Here is a 19,422-nt window from a genome sequence, read left to right on the forward strand (position 1 = left end):
TTTAAGGGTTGTTTTTAAAAGTCTGGAATGGATTAATCCATTTTGCATTACTTTCTATGGGTTTTGGAACGCTTTGGTTTTGGAACGGACTTCCGGAATGGATTAAGTTTGAGAACCAAGGAACAACTGTATACACAAAATAGTAAAGTGAGCAGGGAAGGAACACGTTTTAGGATGCTGGGGCAACTTCCGCCCCCTTAAAAATACATAGTGCCCGTATTTAATCCTAGTATCAGACACAATGCTTTTATTGTAGAAAAAAGATACTGGTACTGTGTACCCAATGCTTTTTTTCCAGCCGGAACTCTCCGGAACTTAGTTCCAACACCTCTCAGGCGAGCCTCATTGTCATTCTAAGAGTTCGTGGTGAGTTTTTCTAGAAAAATAGCACTGCGCGTACCCCTGAGTACCTCCAGAATAAAAGTACTGATCCAAAGCTAAGTAATTTAGAAAAGCTAGCATTCATTGTGGGGCTCACAGAGATATGTTATGCATAAGCTTTAAAAGACAGGGTTTTTTTAAAAAAAGAACTTAATTATGATAAAGAATATAATTTCATGGCTCACTTGTCGTAAATTTTAGGGCTTTTATCATGTTACTTGAATACATGTTTCAGTTAAACCAGTTTGCAGATGTAAGACTTGATGGGCTGTGTCCACAACTGGGGGAAGGGAGAGAATTAACAACATGCCCTTTTAAAAATAAAAGAGAATTTATCATGCTAATTTGAAACCAAAGAAGGGCTGCAAGGGAATTAAGCTTTCCGGCACAAACTGATGAAATCTTGAGTATTTTTCTGCATCTTTCAATGCAAACTTTACACATGTAATTCTGACATGTTTAATTTTTCAAAAGGATACTTGAAAAGAAATCAGAATGTCCTAGACCTCTGGAATTATCTTCAAACCTCCCAAAAATAAAGCTGGCCAACACACATACAAACTTATGATGGAGAAGGGAAGGAATAAAATGATCTTTTCTTTATTATAAATTTGGATTGCTTTTCACATTTGGGGGGTTGGTGAGGAGGCAGTTTAGAGGAGAGAGAAACGAGAGAAGTGCTCTAGAAGTGCTATGCACCGACATAATTAAATCCAGTTTTTTGCATGCTCACTGCGCAGCTAAAGGGTGTAGTCTCAAATATCTTGAACACTTGTCTTTTCATACTCTCCAGCATTCCACCCAGGATAAACTTCTGAAGAGTCTAAAACAGCATTCCACACACAAAGCCTTGCCACTTTTCAAAACAGATTTAATTACATTGCCCAGTGAAAAGCTAGCCATATTAAATTGCCCTGCATTTTGTGCTAAGGATATGCTCATTTAGCGAAAGCTATTTCTAAGCCATATACCATGGATTTTGCTTGAGCATCACACGGGAGCATTTCAAAGGAGTGCCATAATGTGCTTTGCTCTCTTAAGAAAGGATGGTGTCTTGGGAACTGTAGAATCATACAATTCCTAGTCCAAACTCCCTGCAATGCAAGAATCTCAACTAAAGCATCCATGACAGATGGCCATCCAAACTCTGCTTAAAAACCTCCAAGGCAGGAGAATCCACCACTGCAAGCTGTAAAATTCAGTTGTGCTCACATTAGTAAGCAATTTCCCAACTAATCAAAATGCCAAGATGAAGAGCAACACAGAAACAGTAGGGCATCTGTGTTTGGTTGTAAATGGAGAAAGCAACCGAAATAAATGACAATAGCATTCATTTCCCCCTTTTAATTAACTGGTTTCCATGGACACCAGAATGCAACGGCTCTTGTTTTCAAACTCAGATTAAACACAAAAGTGCACCAGGGAATAAAAACCCTAATAAGGGTAACGCATGACGTTGAGGGGTTTTGTTGCTGTTGTTGGTTTCCCTGTTCACTGGGAAAGAAAATCAGTGTCCTTCTGCATTACGATTTATAGATCGGCCTGTTTCGTCACATCAACAGAAATAAAGAAATAGCCAGTCTCTGATTGCATGGCAATAAAAGCACTTGTTTCTGAGAAGAATCTGCTTTCTAAGAAACTGGGGGGGGGGGGAGAGAGAGAGATATTTGAGGGTGGGAAAGAAAAAGAAAAGAAAAGAAAAGAAAAGAAAAGAAAAGAAAAGAAAAGAAAAGAAAAGAAAAGAAGAAAGAAAGAAAGAAAGAAAGAAAGAAAGAAAGAAAGAAAGAAAGAAGCATTTTAGGAGCTTGATCTAGTGGGGATTTGAACCCTGGTCTCGCAGGTCCCAGTTCAACCATCTAGGCACTGCACTCACAATAGTCCCTTTAAGACCTGTTTTAGCACTCCAGCAGAGAGCCTACTTCCTATTGCTGAGGGAGGAGTGTTGCAAGCTAGAGCCTTTCGTGAAATTATTGTGAGGTTTAATAAGTTAACTGTTTATATTTGGACAACTTTTCTGCTGTACCTTTATTGGAAGGAGAAAAAGAATCATTTCCTTAATAACAATTCAAACCATTTATTTAACTAAAACAATAACATTACAGCATATCTATCCATGTTTGTTTAACTGATGTGGTTAAACAATTTAAAAAAAAACTTAGACTGAGTTTTAGCAAACATGAAAAACTTAAAACAAATCCTTATTTCCTGATAAAAAGCCTTTGGACTATAAGGTAACTTAAACAGAAAACTATCTTCAGAAAGATTTTTTTCTCCAAAAGTATTTTATTTAAAAATCCAATCTGATTTAAATCAAATAAATCCAATTTAAATTTTTAAAAAATCTGATTTAAATAAAAAAATCATTCTCATATATATATATATATATATATATATATATATATATATATATATACACACACACACACACACACACACACCCTATATCATTGATTTTTATCCACCCTGGTGTGTACTGAAAATAATAAAAGATTACAGGCCTACAACTTCATGACTAAGTACAGGACAGGGCCAGCAGCAGGTCACAACAGGAAGACCTGCGAGACTGAGCCTCACGAAGCAGAAAGAAGCTCTGCCAGAAGTGGGCTGGAATTGGGTGGAGGTACTCACCCTGACCCTTACTCCTTTATCCCCAGGTATGAAAAAACCTGAAGTGTACCCACCTTTCTGCTTGAGCACACATTGAAACATCAAATAAAACAATCCAGACTATAACAAACTCAAGCTTCCAAGGAAAGTATTTCAGATATAAGGGACATTTGGCTTTCCCCATATTTCTTTGCCTACTTAATTTATAGAGCAGAAGTACTCTAGGGAGCCAGTGTGGCATAGTGGTTAGAGTGCAGGACTAAGACATGGGGTATCAGGGTTCAAATCCTCACTGAGGCATAAAGCTCGCTGGGTGACGTTGGGCCAGTCACTTACCTCTTAGCCTACCTCACTGGGTCTTTGTAGGGATTAACTAAGGAGGGGGTGAACCATGTATCCCTTGAAGGAAAATGCAAATGCAAAAAAATATATAAGTTCTTCTGTTTAAGAAAGCTGGAGGGGCCAGCCAGATGGAGATGTCAGTCACCATCCTGGCATCCAAAGATCTGCACATGGTCACAAAAAGCGCTTGGCGCCTGGCTAATTTTGAACACTGGGTTCTTTTATAAATCAAAACATGTTATGTATATAATACTGTACTTTTCCTGCATGGAGCTCTTCCAACAACTGGTGGCATTGATAAGTCGTGGCACATGAGGGGGCAGAGCTGCAGTGGTGGGGCTGAGGTGGTGGGCAGCTTGTAGGTGTGCGCCCACCTGCTCCAAGATGGCAATGTAACCAGCCTTGAACTCACAGGTGCTTCATTCCAATGCAACCCACTAAGTTGGCATCCTTTTGGAGTAGCCACAGTCAACATCTTGCTTATTTCTGTACACGTTCTCATTTACAGTGCTATCTGTAAAAACTTGTTTACTCGTACAGTGGTACCTCGGGTTAAGAACTTAATTCGTTCTGGAGGTCCGTTCTTAACCTGAAACTGTTCTTAACCTGTGGTACCACTTTAGCTAATGGGGCCTCCCACTGCTGCCGCTATGCGATTTCTGTTCTCATCCTGAAGCAAAGTTCTTAACCCAAGGTACTATTTCTGGGTTAGTAGAGGCTATAACCTGAAGCGTCTGTAACCCGAGGTACCACTGTATATCAGACCTCCTGGGGTGCAATAGGACTTACTCCCAGGTAAACGTGCCTAGATTTGCAACCTTAGCATAGGATTTCTCATCAGGTCCCAGCTGGAAAATCTTAACAGGGGTTCCTGGTGTCTTTAATGTACATTTTTTTAATATTCTCTAACCCGCAGAAGTATGTCTATTTTGGATGCAGTTCTGTATATTTAACATACCCCCAAGAGGGAATCAGAGATACCATGTTGGAAAAATAATTTCCAGTTCAAATGCTATTTTAAGCAGCTTGGTGTTTTTGTTGCAGCCCCATCCTCCTCAAAATGTAAATATTCAATGCATTTACGGCTGCAGTTATACAGATTAATCCCACTGAACTCTATAGGACTTGCATCTATGTAGATGTGTATAGGATGGTGCTGTATGTAAATTAAAGCAAGCCATACATACTTTTAGGAATAAGAGACACTGAGAATTTTGTATTTACAGTATTTTAGTAACTAAAATTATGATGTTACAGAAGTTGGGGTTTTTCATTTTAAAAATTGATGTTTTGGTTAAAGATTAAGAAAATGCAGAATAGATGAAAAGGGTAGGTCTACATTCCACTTTCTACCACAACTCTTTCCACTGAATGTTAATCTTGGTAGGGAGCAGGAAATGTAGCAGACCCAGCATGCCTTGCCTTGTTGCCAGTAAAAGGAATTGCTTCAGTGATGCACTTAATAAGCGTCACTGAAGCCATTTTCTTTTGATGGCAGCAAACATGAATGTATACATACTGGAGATGTACCCTGATTGAATATTGTACAGTGGTACCTCGGGTTATATACATTTCAGATTAGATACGCTTCAGGTTACAGATTCTGCTAACCCAGAAATATTACCTCGGGTTAAGAACTTTGCTTCAGGATGAGAACAGAAATCGTGCTCCGGCGGCACGGCAGCAGTTGGGAGGCCCCATTAGCTAAAGTGGTCCTTCAGGTTAAGAACAGTTTCAAGTTAAGAACGGACCTCCAGAACGAATTAAGTACTTAACCCGAGGTACCACTGTATGTGAGTTTACAACTCAACTACTGCATACCAATGGGACATAAGAGTGTACACCTGTTGAATGCAGCAAGTGTGTGGTGTACATGTAAGAGTGTTTGTTGGGAGCCCAGGGTTCAAATTCCCCACTTGGCCATAAAACTCACTGCATGACCTTGTGCCACTGCCAGTCACCATCTCTCAATCTAGCCTACCTCACAAGATTGTTGTGAAAAAATAAAATGGAGGCAGAGGAACCATGTACACCACATTTAACCCCTTGGGGAAGGGGGAAATGTGGATAGTTCAGTTGGTTAGAGCGTGGTGCTGATAACACCAAGGTTGCAGGTCCGATCCAGTTGCATTGCGGGGGGTTTGACTAGAAGATCTTGAGGGACCCTTCCAACTCTACAGTTCTATGATTCTAAAGTGTAATAAATAAACTGAATTTAAAACAAAACAAAACACCATATGAACTCTCCCTTACTGTTTTGGTTCATAGTATTTGTTACAAAGTTCCAAAAGAGACAGGACTTTGCTCTAGGGCCTCTTTGTAAACAGAAAGAGAAGTTCTGGATCCAAAGAAACAATATTTCTGAATATTTCATAAAGGAAGTCACAAAGAGAATTTGTTCTTTGTTCAGTACTGACTTGTCAGTGCTACACCTTCTGCAAACAAAAACCTCACACATTCTACGGCTGCCGAGTTGGTAACCTACACACAAGAATCAAAAGCCACAAACACGAGTTCACTTTTGATTAAGGACCATCGCTTCTCTCGGTGGACCACTGAGAGCATGAAGCCTATTGAAAGCTAAGCTACTCTACACCCGGAATCCTAAATTTAGCTGGTGCTCTCAGATTGGGACAGGAGCCAGTTTGTCAACACATTCTTCCTTAAAATTCAAGAAATGTTGGCCTCTAGTACTTCAATAAGTGGTGTGCTCTATCAGAAGCTGTATAATACAGTTTCATATAGTTAAATCTCATTAGGAAAACTAAAATCAACCCTTTCCTTAAAACAACCACAGTAATACCACTCTCTTATGCCTTGGACAGACCACACCTGGAATACTGTGTCCAGTTCTCAGCACCACCATTTAAGAAGAATATCGGCAAACTGGAATGTGTGAAGAGGAATGTGACCAAGAAGATCAAGGGTCTGGAAATCAAGCCTTATGAGGAATGGTCGAAGGAGTTGGGTATGTTTAGCCTGGTAAAGAAGAGACAGAGGAAACACGATTGCCCTCTTCAAACATCTAAAGGACTGTCACATGGAAGATGGAACAAGCTTGTTTTCTCCTGCTCCAGAGGCTAGGACCTCTATCAATCAATTCAAGTTACAAGAAAGGTGATTCCAACTAAACAACGGGAAGAACTTTCTGATGGTAAGAGCTGTTTGACAGTGGAACAGACTTCCACAAGTGGTGGACTCGCCTTCCTTGGAGATTTTAAAGCACAGGTTGGATGGACATCTGTTATGTATGATCTAGCTGAGATTCCTCCATTGCAGGAGGTTGGACTAGATGATTGACCCCTTCGAACTCTACAATTCTACAAATCTCTGACACGGTGATCTCACTCTGTGAAATGTCTCTAGTAAGCTCTTCTCACAGCAGTCCAAGGTTGTATTTACTGCATAATTTTGTGCAATCTAGAACTTCACAAAATACATCTGTGTAGATTTTCATTGGGACTAATGCATCTGATCTCTGCTTTTGCACAAAGGAATACCCAGAGTGGGCCTCTCTCAGTTTCTTTCTATTGACTGAACAGTATTTTCAAGTATTTCTACTAACTGTTGTAGTTTTAAATAGTTTCTAAATTGATATTGTATCATATCACCGCTGTCACCTTCAGAGCACATTGTCCAGAAAGGGGGCCTACAAAAATTTAAACCTGTATGCCTGACCAAATACCCCAGCACAAAATCCTATTGATTTCAGAGACTTTTTATTTTTGGGAAACTTCTTGGGTGCTCCCACTCCCTCCGAAATAAAGAAAAGCAGTAATGAAATCTTTAAAAGCAAGACATTCAGAAGCTGAAAATTGCTATGGTGTGTCAATAGCGACAGGAAAAGGTCTTACTTGATTTGTAAGCAAAAGTGTGAAAGGCACAGAAGCCCTATCAGAAAAACAGTTGGGGACCCAGATCCCCTTCACACACTGATGTAAGATGCTTTGCTAGGAAGAGCAGACGAAATCTGCCTTAGTCAGGCAATGGTCCATCTACCTCTGCACTGCCTAAAACTGACTGGAAGAATCCCACCAGGATTTCGGACTCTCCCATCCCTAACCTGGGGATGGCCAAGGACTGAAGCTGGGATCTGCTGCACACAAACCAGACTCTGCCCTTCCCCATACACACCATAAAGTCCCGTCCCCCCACCCAAGCCATGCTACAAACCCAACCTTTGTTCATGAGTTTGCCTGAGCCAGAGGAGTCCTTTGCCCAGCAAGCTTCCCTGGGCGAAAGCAAGCAAAGGTTTGGGCTCCTACAGGAAGGCCAACAGAAATACAATTTTTTAAAAAGCATGACAGCTGACAAGACAGAGGCATCTTGCAGAAAACAAAACAGGAGCAGCAAGCCTCATCCCGTTGCACCATTGGAGCAAAGAAAAGAAAAAGTGGGAATTCCAGCCGCGCAAACAGACCCGCATTCAAAGTTCAGCCGCTGGGAAGAATGGAAAGCGACGACTTTTCACCGAGATCGCCTCGCCTTCTCCTCCCAAAATCCTTCAACGCCAGCTGCAGATTAGGAGAGCCCAGGCGCTCTCTTTCCTGCGTCGCGAAGGAGGAGGAGGAGGCGGCGGCGAGGAGAAGAGAAACCTGATCTCGGCGCTGACTTAGTAAACACCCGGGCAGGGAGGGAGCGGTGCCAATCAAGCTCACCCAGACACGGCAGCCCCCTCCCCCGCTCCGTCGAGCGGGGCCAGCTCCGCGCCCCCGCCTTGCTGGGGAGAGAAGGCTCGCAGACTTGCTTTTTAAAAGCAGAGACCGCGGAAAGGAGAGGAGGAGGGAGAAGCCTTCGCGTGTGTGTCAGATTCCTCCGGGCTGCAAAACAAGCGTTTTGGCACAAGCGGCTCCCACTTGCAATAGCAGCCTCGGAACACCACGCGCCTTCAGCAAGGAGCCGTCCGCCCCGCCTGCGACGCTCCAGGTGGGTCGCGCAAAAACTTCAGATTCCTCTACACACACATACACATACGCGCGCGCGCACTTTCCGCGATCGCGGGCTTTCCACTTGCTCCCGAGAAAGTGAACTCCGGATCTGGGCAGCCCAGCTCGGCCACCAAACGTCCCGTTAAAAAGAGAAGAAAAAGGGACACCCCCCCCCCCAACCAACAACTCGCGAACAAACACGTCTCACTACACAGCTCCGCAGCCGTCGGGGCGTCGCTTCCCGCTCCATCCCGGCCCGTTTTCTTGGGGGTTTCCACCCTCCACCCCCGCCCAAAGAGGGGCCCAGGCGGTACCTGTGTGTAGGAGCAGTCCCAGGCTGAAAAGGACGAGAAGGGCAGGCGGGGGGCGGCGCTGCTGCTGCTCAGCCCTGGCGGCGTTGGCGGCGGCGATGGCGCAGAGAGGGGCCGCTCTCCCCATGCCCGTCCATGCAGCTCGACGGGACTCCAACGGTGGGGCGGCGGCGGCGGCGATGGGGCTGCTGCATGAGCAGGCGATCGGGCCTCCGCGCTTCCTCTTCTTCCTCCTTCGGATCAACCCCACGGCGGAAAGAGGCCGCCAGGCCACACGGGAGCAGAGGCGGAGGCCAGCGAGGGCGGCATCGCGGAGAGGCGGCGGTTGGTTGGAGGAAAGGAGGAGGAGGAAGAGGGGAGAAAGAAGAGAGACACAAAGCGGGTGAGCGGAAAGCCACCGAGCAGCCCCGGAGATGGTCGGCCCCGTCCTCACGCCGAGCGGAGCGAGACCTGGCAGCAGAAAAGCAGACCGACACCCTTCCCACTGGAAGCAATCTCGGCTCTGCACACACACTCACACCGGGCTCGCCCGCCCGCCCCACTCCTCCCGGCGCGCTCCCATTGGCTCCGAGAGCCCGTTCAGCCAAACAAAGGCAACCCTCATAGGAGGCCGGAACTTACCTCCTCCTCCTCCTTCTCCCTCCTCCAACTAACTAAACCAATTTCTGGAGTAGATTTTTCTTCTCCAAGGAGCCTGTACTACTTGCTTAGGTGTTTACTGTTTGCAATGGCTGGCTGTCGGTATTATTATTTTTGCTCTGGCCAATTGCACAAAACAAAAGCGGAAAGCAGGCTGCAGATTTAGTGCAGAGTCTCCTTACACTAGGAGGGAAAGGACCCGCCTGGAAGAGACTTTTTTGTTTTTACTGCGGAGCCCTCACACTCCAGTGATTCCCACCCCCTCGCTGCCGGGAAGTCTGCGCCTTTACGCACCACCCCCGGGCCGCGTCTCCTTCCTCCCAGCGCACACATTCCTGCCGAGACTATACAGTACTAGAGATCCGGCCGGTGAGCGCTGGCTTGATGTAATCTAAGCTGTTCTTTCGAGGGGAGGGGGTCCCCCCCACGTGATTCAACTTTTTTTTTCTTTTTAAGCGGCCAATCACGTTCCCGGCCCAGCGCAGCCCTGGACTCTTCACACTGGAACGTTGACTAGGCAAACCTTCCAAATTAGAATCCTGGAACAAGGTTGAAGGCTGCTTGTTTTCAGCAACACGGTTGGAAAGTAGGGGTGGGGTTTGCCCGTAGGATTCTGCCTGAAGGGGTCGAGAGAGCGCTGTGTCTTCTCCCCAGTAGAGATTCAGCTTCAGGTTAAATTTCCTGTTAACTTTTTGCGTCCTCGATTTAGCAGCGAAGTTATTTGTTAGACGGGGAAAGTGGGGCATACGACTTCCTTAGGCATCCCTAAAGAAAGGGCTGGATTTTAATGTTGCCATCCTAAGCAGGCATGCTTTGAAATTAGTCATCATTAGGACTGAGGCGTCCTCCAATTGGTCACTTCCAGTTCTCATTTTAAAAGGGTGTTGTTTTGTTTGAACTGGTATAATTAATCCGTAACAACCACCCTTCTCTAGTGACTTGTAAAGAACAACAAGGAGACCGGAAGCTCCACTTATATATATTATCATGCGGGGGGGGGGGAGAGAATCTATAATTAGCAACCTGCCTATTCTTAGCTCGAGTGTATTTTCTAGAAAGAAAGATCGGGGGAGAGAGGGCTACACACACACACACACACACACAAAAAAGCAATTGGTGTACGGTTGGTGCATTAAAGCGGCTTAAGCGAAACAGGGCAATTTAAAGAGCAACTAATCCGCGTTACGCTACCTTGACTAAGCATCTATAGAATAATCACTTATTGACAGGAGGGCAGCTCTTATTGAAATAGTTTATGGATTGTGATGTAAACGTTAGCAGCACTGATCTCGTACCGAGCTGCTGCTTCTGTCTCTCTCCTATCCAGAGGCTGAAGGCAGTGTACTAAATTGCTGCCAGGCACGCGGACAAGGAGTCTGCCGAAGAGGGGCGGGATATACACAACGTGGAAGCGAGAGGGGGGTGTCTAACAGCATCCAGTTTCCTTATCTGTAAGTGTGAAGTGGAATCTAATCTTCACGAATTGCTTTAACACTTGAATACACTTTCCTTTTCATCAGCTCGCACGCATATCTCCTTGGGGCAGTCAGAAGGGCTCCTTTTTTAAAAAAAAATATTAACCCTCTTTCCTCCAACCTGGATAGAGGCTGTTTCTTGGAAGAATTGTTATGCAAAAATGAGAGGCCTGGAATTGAGCCAGAGGAAATGTTGATGATCCTACTTTAACCTAATACTGAAGTCATTTAGGCAAGAACTTGCTATTCGTTGCAGTCACAGCATCCCTTTACCCTCACTGAGTTCAAGGGGAGTGACTCTCTAGCAAGGGCACAAGGGCCTTGTTAAACACGTGGCCTCAACCCCCAAAATATGTGTTTGGAAGTCCCACCAAGGTCACAAAAACTAACTTGAAATACCACCATCATTCTTAAGCTATTTGCCTTTGGAGTGATTTGAGGGAGTGTTTGAGGTTTCACTTATAAACAACAGTATAGTCACACATTTCAAGCAAGCAATCCAGGCAATTTATTTTGCAATTGTTTTAACCAATGCTGCTCCTGTGCCTTTGGCAAAAGTCTGAACTGCACAAGTTGATCAGATGAAGTCCCCCAACCCCCCCCCCCATTGATTATATCCATGTCAATAAGAGAATGCAAACCTACCTATACAGTGGTACCTCGGGTTAAGAACTTAATTTGTTCCGGAGGTCCGTTCTTAACCTGAAGCACCACTTTAGCTAATGGGGCCTCCCGCTGCCGCCGCACGATTTCTGTTCTCATCCTGAAGCAAAGTTCTTAACCCAAGGTACTATTTCTGGGTTAGCGGAGTCTGTAACCTGAACTGTGTGTAACCTGAAGCGTATGTAACCCGAGGCACCACTGTACAGGCAGGGAGTTGTGAACAGTGGTGGCTGGTTCATTGGGGCAAGTGGGGCAGTGCCTTGCCAACCAGCCCCCACCTGCCCATCTTATTTCTCACGACTAGTGTTGTGAGTAGTGGGAGAACCCATCAACTTCTTCCTTAGTCCCAGAGTTGCCCTTGTATAATTTAGCAGGAAAGAGGATGATGGGGAAACTAAAATTAGTTGACTCTGTCTGGTACTGGCTCAAGCGCCACCTACTGTTTGGGATCCCTGCATTCTGCCCTTCCAACCTCAATGGGCACCAGCCATCTCTGTTCACACAAACATGGGCCAGCAGTCAACACTCAGTTGGTTTATATAACAGCTGGAGGTCTAGCAAGATCTGAAGCGGGGATGGGGAACCTCCACATAATATTGGGCTACAGTTCAGCTCCCATTAACCCTGGCCATTTTCTCTGCTGACTGGGTCTGTTGGTGACTGAAGTCTGACAACATCTAGTGGACCACAAGTTCCAGATCCCTAATCTAGTTTTGAGGACAGTACACACTGCACATCCATCAAGTTATAATGACTAGCAAAAGTGGCTTTTGAGATGCATGAACTCCCACAGAGAACCTGTTGTTTCAGTTCTTTACCACTTATGTGGAAGTAAGCTCAATTGAACCCAGGACTTCCTTCTTGAGTAAATATGTACCAAACTGTACTAAATAGAGTGTATTTAATTACTGCCTCAAAACCAGGTGCTTCTCAACAAAGTCATCGCATTCATTGGATACATTTGTGAGGCAAAGTAAACCACTTAAGGCGTACAAATTTCTAGTATCACCATAAAATCTTATAAAACCACTGTGTGATTTTAGCTAGTTTACAGCCCATCTGTTTCATTCCAAGTCCCACAGATTTCAGTAGAACTGAGTCTGCAGTTATATACACATCTACTTTTGACTCACTCCTTTTAAATTCAGTGACATACTTCTGAATAAATATGCATAGGAGTGCACTTTGCCTAAATAGTAAAATATCTGTTTTGCCAGAGATTCACAAACCATTTGTCTCTGGTAATTTTTTTAAACGATAAAGAGACACCGGTCACAACTTGTGCTATACCTCCACCTGCATTAAGACAATTATGCATTTCTAAAGTATGACCACTGGAAGAGTTGGGGTCCTGCCCTCTTTAAAGCTCTGTTAACTGCTGTAACCTGTACTAGATTCAGGGTATATAGAGAAAATAGTTCAAAGCCAGAAATAATCCAACCCATAAATGAATTGAAGTTGGAAAAAATCAATGTCAACTTATATAAGTATATTAAATGCAAGTTGTTGTTTTTTTCAGGGCAGTTGACTCTTCAGCATAGATTACAGGAAGACCATCACTGAATGCAGAAAATTACTTTTTTTAGAAAAAGAAACGCTGGAGGAAAAGGCTCTCTCTTCTCTCGTTCTACTGCATGGCAGCCCTTCACACTGTAGAGGGCGCTCTTGAGTTATTGTAAACACACAGGTCATGAAATGTTACAGCTTTCATTAAAAGAAGCTACATTTCACCAAAGGGGGCTTGATTGTTCAGTTGTAGAGAGGCTGGAAAATGATGCTTTTCAGTTGCATCTTTTGCAATGATATAAATGCCACTGTTAAGAGATGTGCTACATATACATTCTCTTTATTTATTTATTAAATATGCTGATGCCGACATAATACCCCTGAATTAGAAAGGTTACTTTCCACTAATGAAGTCTTATTTAGATCTGTTGTGACCAAAAAGTTTGGTGTTTGAAGTGCTGGCATGTGTTTGCAAAGTTCCAACAAAACCATCAACTGGAAATAAACCACTGAGCAGTTCAGTTTCTCCTTATGCTGACGGAGGACCCCCTTAAGTTTGGACCACATGTGTTCCACATGTTACCAGCTGCAATAGTAGATGCTGTGCGTCATCCACCAACCATGTTCCTATGGCAGGAGCCTTTTGGAGGAAATGCCATGGTCACCTTGATTGCTAATTCACTAGTTGGCCCTACTTAATTCAGTGTGACTTAGTTTTGAGCCTAAATATGGCTACTCAGAAGAATGTATGTGTGTTTTAAGACAGGGATGTGGAACCTGCGGCCTTCCAGATATTACTGGACTCCAACTCCCATCAGCCTCAACCAACACGGCCTATGGTCAGGGGTGATAGGAGCTGGCCTCCATTTGAGGGCGTCTCCATCCCTTGCATAAGGCCGGGACTTTGAGAAAGCAAGAAAACGCTGCCATCCACTGGTGGAGGAAGAGGAGTGTGGGGGGAGTGCACCGCCCCCGGCAGCACGATCCCGGTGGGGTGCCATCGCAGCTGCCCCCCCTCCCCGTGCTGGGTGCCACGCCCCCAGGACGCATGTTACGCCCCTGCAGGTGGCACGCCACGCCCCCACCTGCTCTCTGCCCCCCCCCCGTGTTCCGCCACTGCTGTCATCAACAAGACAGATCCACACACGGTTTTAGCTTAAATCCACACAAAGCACCAGAGCACTTCAGACTCCTCCTAAATCCATTAAACTGTAACAACAACACTCGATTTTTTACCTCTCATCCTTAACTGCCTTACTTGACAGAAGTCAAACGGCAAGAGCCCTGAGCACCATAATCTTGTTTATTTGCAAGTTTATTGGCAAGTACACCTTAGATGTACTTACAAGTAAAGAGGCATTAAGATCCCAGTTTTGAGCACTTTTCCCTGGGTTATAAGACAGATAACCCAGATTCCCTTGAAAGTAGACACTTTTAGATAAAGTATCTAGGGGTGAAATCTTTCCACCTGAAAGTGGCTCGCAGCCACTAACACCTTGCTGGTTTGCCCAGCTAGGCTGGGAGACCCTATATGAATGAAATCTTAACAGGGGATCGAGTCAGCCTTCCTTCACACTTAGGATCCAGCAGTTACTGTCCAGGAAGGAGGCATCAACATGTAAACAGAAAACCCGAGGGAAGGGGAAAGTGAAACTTGAAGGATAGTGTAGCTGGTCATGTGTCAAGCATATGCTAGGAACGTTAGTGAAAGAAACTCTGGCTTCTCTATCAAACAACACTAGTCCCCAGAAGGAACGTGAGCTGCTTGAACTGCCCCCCTGTGGATGCGATTTCCGTTTGCAGAACTGTTTTGCCAGCACACCATTCTGAATGCTGGAAACTTGGTGGATGGGGTCTGTGTGTGGACAGATTCAGTCCGCAAGGGGGTAGTTGTAAAACTCGAACCCAGAACTCCCGGGGTCCCATTCCATCTCCCTCCATTGCTTCTCTCCTCCGGCCATCTGGGGAAGTCTGGGCACAAACGCGCGCGCGCACCCATCCACAGAGCGCTTAATAAATCCGCTTCGGGCGAAGAAGAAGAAGAAAAAAAATACTTGGCTACTTACATCATCTTTAACCCTTGCGGCGCCGAGCGAACCGAGGGCGTCGTCAAACCTGCATCTCCGAGGATGGGACGCCGGGTAGTTCAGGACCTGATCGGCAGCGAAAACAACAGCAATCGTAAATAAATAAATAAAAAACAATCAAGGTAGCGGTGAGACGGTCCCTCTTCCCGGGGCCGGGGGAAAGGGGCTTTCTGCTCGAGCCAGACTGGAAAGAAGTGATGCGATCGCGCGGGTAGGGGCGGGAGGGGTTTTTTTGCAGCGCCGAACTGCAAAAATGCAGAGTAGCAGGTGCAAAAAGCATTTGGGAGCCGCTGGCCAGAGAGCAGGGGAAGCAATTTGCTTCCTGCCCATTTATCTCAGGAAACCAGCACGCTCGTCCCTCCGAAACAAAGTTTAACCTCTTGCTTCCCAGCAAGGAAGATAGAGCCCTTTAATGTGTCTTTCAGGCTCTTTGCTTTCCTAAAAACGCGGGTTATGAAGGCTGTCAGGAAGACGGAGGGTGGAGAGGGGGGCTCCCCGCACTTTCTTTTCTTTTTTAAGGTAGGGTCCGACATTGCAGATTAGCTGCCCTGAAATTGATAAGGACACATCAGACGCAACTTACTCCGCGAAGCTCAGTTAGTTCCTGGCTTGGTGCTCCCTTCCTTCCAGCGTCAAGTGCGGGCAAAACCAGTTTCCCTCCCAGTTTGGTGAAACCGCGGAAATGGGCACGCTTTACTTGGAAGAAAGATATCTCAGAAAACTCTTAGAATCCCAGAACTGTAGAGTTGGAAGGGACCACAAGGGCCATCTAGTCCAACCCCCTGCTATACAGGAATCTGTCGCCCAACGTGCGGCTCAAACTCACGACCCTAAGATTGAGAGTCTCAGTGTCTCCCAAGTATATATTACATGCTAGGATTTTACCTGCCAATTGACCGAGGGTGTTACAGAACCAACCTCCCCCCCCCCCCCCCAGCCTCCGGCTTTGCTTAGAAGTATGGAAGCCCACTGAAATCCTTGCAAGGAAGGGTATTTTAGGAGCGGACTGTGGGATCACCACGCTCTGAAAATTCAAAGATCGCAGCCTGACGCCCCCGAGCCTAGATTTTATTCCCAGGAAAACTGGATTTAAGGATAGCAAAAGCCTTGAGAATGACATTCCAGGGTAATGTACACGGGCAGCTTCCGAGGAAATCGCTTGAGAGTGTGGCATAGTGGTTAGAGGGCCAGACCAGGACTTCGGGTTTCACACTCGTGCGTTCAGCCACAAAGCTCGTTGGGTGGGCACTCTCTGCCTCTCTCAGCCGAGCCTACCTCTCAGGGTTGTTGTGAGGATAAAAACGGACAGGTTGAGAACCAATGGGATGTGGTTGCTTCATTCTCCGCAGCAAGCTGGCTGCTCTGACCCCCGCCGCCTTCCCCACAAGTACAAAAAGGAAAATTCTTCCAGGTGCTTTGGAAGGGGAGGGGGGTAATCTCAGTTACTGATAACAAAAGATCGCTGCTCCTTATTGCTACAGCAGGTGCCGGTTGCTCGACCCAGGCAGGCACTGGAGATCGCTGGTTACAAAGAGATCCTTTTGCAACGACGATCTGGTCACTCAGTATAAAGGGATCCTTGTGTAGGCATGACCCGATTAACTCAGTCGTCGAGATCCACCATCTCTTGACTGCTTACTGAGAAATCCCAATGTGTGCGCTGGGCTTGCTCCCGGGTAAAGCGCGTGGTCAACACTAACGAACCCCCCCCCCTACTTTGAAAGCAGTGTGGCTCAGGATCCGGCTGCGCGGCTCCTCGATCCTAAGCAGCTTTCTCTCCGCAGCCTTCCCCTGCCACCGGATGAGGCTCAGACAGAGCCAGGCTGGCGCTCCGAGCCTCGCATGGACGGAGCACTTTTTCCCGCCGGCGCCTGCAAACTCCAGGTGTGAGGTTGGCCGGCGGCGAATTCCCTCCACAAGTGATTTCCCAGGTTCTATTTGAGGCGGGGGAGAAGCCGACCCCCCGGCGCGAAGGAGTGGGAGAGGCAGGGAAAGTCCATCTCCCTCCCGCTCCCTCCCTCCCCCGCGGGAAAAGAAACTCACCGCGAGCATCGCCTCGTCACTTGCATCGCTGACGCTCCCCGCGCTGCCAGCCAGCCAGCCAGCGAGGAGGTGCGGCTCCTCCGGGGTCTCCGGATCCGCCACCAGAAGCGCTCGCTCCGCTCCGGCCTCCTGCGCTCCGTAGCGTTGACACAAAGGGAGGGAGGGAGAGAGACAGGAGGGAGGGAGGAGGCAGGCGACGAGGTGCCTTTAACGACAGCGCCACGGTCTCTCCGCAAACAAATGAGGGAGGCGAAGGCAGCGCTGCTCCCAGTCCCAGCCTCTCGCTCGCTGCTCCCTCCCCTCGCGGAAACCGCTGGAATGTACCTGAACATCTGGACCATCAGCTGGCTGCCCCTCCTGGTCTCTGCCATGAGACAGGAAGCGACTTTCTTGCCTACCTTTTGCAACTCTTTCTTTCTTTACTCTGCTCACAGTGCCTGTCACTTTTTTTTTAACCCACCAGGTTCCCTCTTTTAATTCCAGATGTTTCATTCTCCCCACACCTCCTGCATCCCTTCCCTTTCTGATTGCCAGTCAGAGCAGTTGTTATTATCTGTTGTTGTAGTAGTTCATTTCTGGAGCCGGATTGCATTCGGAATGAATGAATGAATAAGTAAGCGATATTTCCCCAAGGCAGAATAATCGGAAGGCAAAGGAAAGTCCAGGGTCCCTTTGTTCCCACACCACCATTGCTTGGGTAGCTTTCCTGAATTCACTAGGGCTTCTTATGTTGGAGTAAACTTTCTTTTTTTCTTTTTCAGAGAGCATCCTCACCCTCCTGGGAAAGTCAGGCAGAGACTTTGCCCTCCACACGTTCTTTGAATCAGAGGTCACTTCTGAATTTCACAGCAGGTATTAGTTTTCCTCTGTCCCCTCTTCAGATCTGGGACAAACAGAGAAATCAAGAAGTTCAGCTACAGTTAAAAAATTAAATAAAATCAACAATTAAAAGCAATTTCGTGTCTAAAAACAATTTTATGTATACAAGCAACAAAAAGCATTCCATATGCTTAAAAGCATTTTCATATGTAAAAATAATTTTGAAATCGGTGCAGACTGGGTTAAAGAGCCCAGTTATCTTATTCCAGACTTGGCTTTGGTTTATTTATATACTTACACTTAAATGGCTCCCTCAGTGCAGCTCACATGGGGGATCTCAGTGGCCCTTCTTCCAGATATTAATCAGTCTTGGCACCTCCAGTATAGCAGATTACCTAATATATATATATAAATTTTATTTATATCCCGCCCTCCCCAGCCGAAGCTGGGTTCAGGGCGGCTAACAACAATAAAACAGTACAAAAGTACAGCATAAACAACATTCTAAAATCATTCATTATAAAATTAATTAATTCAAGCCACTGGCAACCATTGGGCCAGAGCTCCACGAAGATTGCCGAGGGAGGGAGTCAAGCTGTGCCCTGGCCAAAGGCCTGGTGGAACAGCTCTGTCTTGCAGGCCCTGCGGAAAGAAGTCAAGTCCCGCAGGGCCCTAGTCTCTTGTGACAGAGCGTTCCACCAGATTGGAGCCACGGCCGAAAAAGCCCTGGCTCTAGTTGAGGCAGGGGGTAGATCACTCACCAGTTCACCTGTGCCCTATCCCAAGATTGCCAGCTACCAGCAGGCAAAGATTGGCAGCTGGATATGTGGAATAAGATGCCAGGCATGCCAATTATCCATAGGTCTCTTTATGGTCTGGAAGACAAAGCCGTAACATCTCTGAGACATGATATAATAACTAGGAGTGCTGTGGGATGGGAATGCCTTCTGCAACTTCTACAATTTCAACCACAAAGGGGTCAGGGAGGTGCAGAGTACTGTATCCTCATCCTTATTGTGTGCATCATAGAAACTATAAGTCCTGGTGCTGTTGATCTTTTGTTGCTTTTTCTTCTTCTTTCTTTTTCTTTTTCTTAGCAGGGGGCAGATGGGCATTATGAGCAGGATCCTGTATTCTAAGCATAGCTGTCAACTTTCCCCTTTTTTAGTGAGGAATCCTATTCGGAATAAGGGAATTTCCCTTTAAAAAAAGGGAAATGTTGACAGCTATGATTCCAAGTCAAGTAAAGCCGAACTTTGGCAATAACTTGCACCCAGCTCCTACATGTTTAGCTAGTATTTCTTTCTTTGGCTTTGTGTTTTCATTTCAGTGAGTCCTCCTTTCCCCTCTGAATTGGAAAACTAGTATCCAGGAATTCTCCTAACTGCCCCACTGCCTTGAAGTGTGTTAATTGGCTTGCCAACTTGAAGTATCCAGATTGCTGTACCGAATTATGCCTTAAGGCACCTTTGATACAACATGAAATCTGTAGTGCCCACCTGTGTTTCTGCCAGGGTTTGTTTTGTAATTTTTATCAGCTGCATGGCAGGCAGGCATTTAAGACCAGAAGCTCCTCATCACTTTACCATCTTGCTAGGAAAAGCTTCCTCAGTTGACTTTC

General features: G+C 46.0%; 1 protein-coding gene across 4 annotated transcripts in view; it reads right to left on the reverse strand.

The window, feature by feature from the left end:
• Positions 1-17,117, reverse strand: part of RGMB (repulsive guidance molecule BMP co-receptor b) — a 44,270-nt gene extending 27,153 nt beyond the window's left edge. Inside the window, exons 1-3 of one of the 4 annotated variants that reach the window (XM_081212406.1) lie at positions 16,983-17,117; positions 14,919-15,005; positions 8,573-8,802 (exon numbers count right to left, since the gene is read on the reverse strand). In XM_081212406.1, the coding sequence (XP_081068532.1) occupies positions 8,573-8,802; positions 14,919-14,923 (235 nt within the window). In that variant the 5' untranslated portion in view covers positions 14,924-15,005; positions 16,983-17,117. Of the gene's footprint in view, positions 1-8,572; positions 8,803-14,918; positions 15,255-15,522; positions 15,540-16,214; positions 16,957-16,982 lie in introns of those variants that run through there. The other 3 variants (XM_081212408.1, XM_081212409.1, XM_081212407.1) reach the window with 3 other exon arrangements.
• Positions 17,118-19,422: the final 2,305 nt, after the last annotated feature.

The sequence above is a fragment of the Podarcis bocagei genome (assembly GCF_964188305.1).
Source record: "Podarcis bocagei genome assembly, chromosome: 11".
Taxonomy (NCBI): domain Eukaryota; kingdom Metazoa; phylum Chordata; class Lepidosauria; order Squamata; family Lacertidae; genus Podarcis; species Podarcis bocagei.